This window comes from Nematolebias whitei, chromosome 8 (assembly GCF_014905685.2).
Source record: "Nematolebias whitei isolate Nwh7 chromosome 8, NemWhi1, whole genome shotgun sequence".
NCBI classification, from domain to species: domain Eukaryota; kingdom Metazoa; phylum Chordata; class Actinopteri; order Cyprinodontiformes; family Rivulidae; genus Nematolebias; species Nematolebias whitei.
Genome location: NC_056505.1, coordinates 1,473,502 through 1,476,164, shown reverse-complemented (window position 1 = coordinate 1,476,164; position 2,663 = coordinate 1,473,502). Strand labels below are relative to the sequence as shown.

The window sequence follows — 2,663 nt, the reverse complement described above, 5'->3', positions numbered from 1 at the left end:
TTTCTGTAGTCCAGGTGTGGTTTCTATAGTCCAGGTGTGGTTTCTCTAGTCGAGGTGTGGTTTCTCTAGTCCAGGTGTGGTTTCTGTAGTCCAGGTGTACTTTCTGTAGTCCAGGTGTACTTTCTCTAGTCCAGGTGTACTGTCTCTAGTCCAGGTGTACTTTCTGTAGTCCAGGTGTGGTTTCTGTAGTCCAGGTGTACTTTCTCTAGTCCAGGTGTACTGTCTCTAGTCCAGGTGTACTTTCTGTAGTTCAGGTGTGGTTTCTCTAGTCCAGGTGTGGTTTCTGTAGTTCAGGTGTGGTTTCTGTAGTTCAGGTGTACTTTCTACAGGAGGAAAGACAAAATCAATCAACCTTTATTTCTACAGGTAAATCCCATTGAGCCTCGAGGACTCATTCACAAGAGAGACCTGATTTAACAAAGAGAGATGACAACAATGGACAACAGCAACAACAATAAACAGTTATAAAAAGTCATACTACAGGGTTTTTTTTTTTTTTTTTTTACAAATAGGATGGCTAAAAGGAAAAGGTAACAAAACAAAAAACAAAACAAAACAAAAAAAAAAACAGCTAGATTCTAAGGTGAATGTAGAAACTAAAAACAGGAACATGTCTGCATTGGTCCCTGCCAGGAGTCCAACAGATTCTTAAAGTCACTTAGAGAGGTCAAAGGTCGAGAGCTTCAAATCTTTTGTAAGATATTCCAGGAAACAGGAGCGGAGTAGGAGAAAACCATGTCAAGATACCCAACAACGTTCAGTCAGGTCCTCTGGACAGTTTCATTTTGTTGAAACGTTTTTTTGCAGCTCCTCGGTCTGAAGAAGTCTTTTGGATGAAAGACGAAACGTTTCAACACAAAGAAACTGAACCTGGACCAGGACCCGTCTGAACCTGGACCAGGACCTGACTGAACCTTGTTAGAATTTTTTACCAGTTCTCACTGGTTATATTTACATGTTACAGTGAAACTCGTCTTGTTGGGTCTAATGTGTAAATGTACTAAAAACTCCAGTCTCGCTGCAGTTCCTCTCCACTCCAGCAGATGGCAACATAAGCAACGCGCGCGTTGATCTTCTGACGTCACTTCCTGCCCTGCGCTGTGAGAAGCGGACGTTTGGCGGAAGTGAAACTGCGAGCAGCTGCTGTGTAAACTTCATGGATGAAGGAGTCACTGCGCGGCGCTTCGAGGTGAGCGGCTCGTTTGAACTCGTTTCTTCCGTCCGGTTCTGAACGGTCCGGTGAAAAGTCCCGGTTCGTTAGCTTCGTGCGTTCCTTACCTGACAACACCTGTGATGTGGGCCTGGTGCACGAACTGAACCGGAAGTTGCGCTCATGCTAGCTCCTCGGCTGAGCTAGCTGCATGCTAGTTTTATGAACTACATTCAAGTTGACGTTTCTCTGTCGGTCACATGATCAGTCACATGATCATCAAACAGCGCCAGGTTAGGTCCTGTTTGGTTCTGTGGTGGACTGGCTGGACCCAGAGCCACCAGGACCTGGACTGTCCCATTCAGAGACGTCTCACCTGGGCTGAGGAGACACCGACGGGACTGTTGCTCAGTGGTTTCAGGACAGGGGGCACACGGTCCAAGCTGCTTCCGGTCCAGAAGGAAGTCTCCACAGTTTTGGATGATTTGGAGAGCCAGGTCCCATACTGGTCCGCTGGGCTTTATCAAGTCCAAAGTCAGCACAACTGCCTACCAGGACCCTGATGGGTCTGGGCTCCTCTGGCAGAACTTTCCGTCATTTACTGACATTAAACTGGGTCATGAACTCGTGGGCCGACCCGGTTCTGTGGCCCTGAAAACAGTCTGTTTGGAGACCCCTGCAGATGTTTCCAGCTGTGGCCCAACAGGCAGCAGCTGCATGCAGGTGGTGTTTAGCTTCATACAAGCTGAAGGTGTCCGGACGTGGGCTGCTCCTGTATCTTCTCATCAGGCTCTGATCAATAATCAATATGAGCTGATCATCTGTCCACATTCTTCACATCACAGGAACGTTTGGAAGTGATGGCCTGCGCTGGAGTTCCCCTGGATGAGCAGGAGGTGACGGAGCGGGGCGCTCAGGGGGCGGAGCGCACGCTGCCGGCGCTGGTGAGTCCGTTTTTATGGAAGTGGACTCAAACCTGCGGTTTCAGAGACTGAGACCAGGTTTTGTTGTGCAGCACCCAGACAGGAAGGAGGAGCGCTGCTTCGTGCCCTACAGACCTCCTCCAGAAGGAGGCTCTCCTGCTGAGGTGGAGGAGTTCTTGGAACGGGCCAGGTTCATCGTGGAGGATCTGGAGTGGCTGCTGGCGCTGCCCCACGACAGGTTCTGGTGTCAGGTAGAGGCTGCCAGTTGGGGGGTGGGGGGGAGGGGGTGTAGCGCTCCTTCACGTCTGCTCTGCTCCATCAGGTGGTGTTTGATGAGTCCCTGCAGACGTGCCTGGACTCGTACCTGCGTCACGCCCCGCGCGGCCTCGACCTCAACCCGCTGCCCGCCTCGCCCGCCGCGGGCGCCGTCCAGCGCGCCGTCCACCGAGCCGTGTTCTTGACCTTCCTCCGGATGTCCACGCACAAAGAGTCTAAGGTGAGAGCTCCTGCAGGAGAACCTCTGTCTTCATTTGGTCCTTAAAGCTCCTCCTGCAGGAGAACCTCTGTCTTCATTTGGTCCTTAAAGCGTC

General features: G+C 51.0%; 1 protein-coding gene across 1 annotated transcript in view; it reads left to right on the top strand.

Annotated features, from left to right (window-relative positions):
• The first annotated feature begins 1,086 nt into the window (after nt 1-1,086).
• Nucleotides 1,087-2,663, top strand: part of ascc2 (activating signal cointegrator 1 complex subunit 2) — a 24,152-nt gene continuing 22,575 nt past the window's right edge. The window contains exons 1-4 of the mRNA XM_037680112.1: nt 1,087-1,189; nt 1,996-2,094; nt 2,166-2,324; nt 2,396-2,569. Of these exons, the coding sequence (XP_037536040.1) occupies nt 1,157-1,189; nt 1,996-2,094; nt 2,166-2,324; nt 2,396-2,569 (465 nt within the window). The 5' untranslated portion in view covers nt 1,087-1,156. The remainder of the gene's footprint in view (nt 1,190-1,995; nt 2,095-2,165; nt 2,325-2,395; nt 2,570-2,663) is intronic.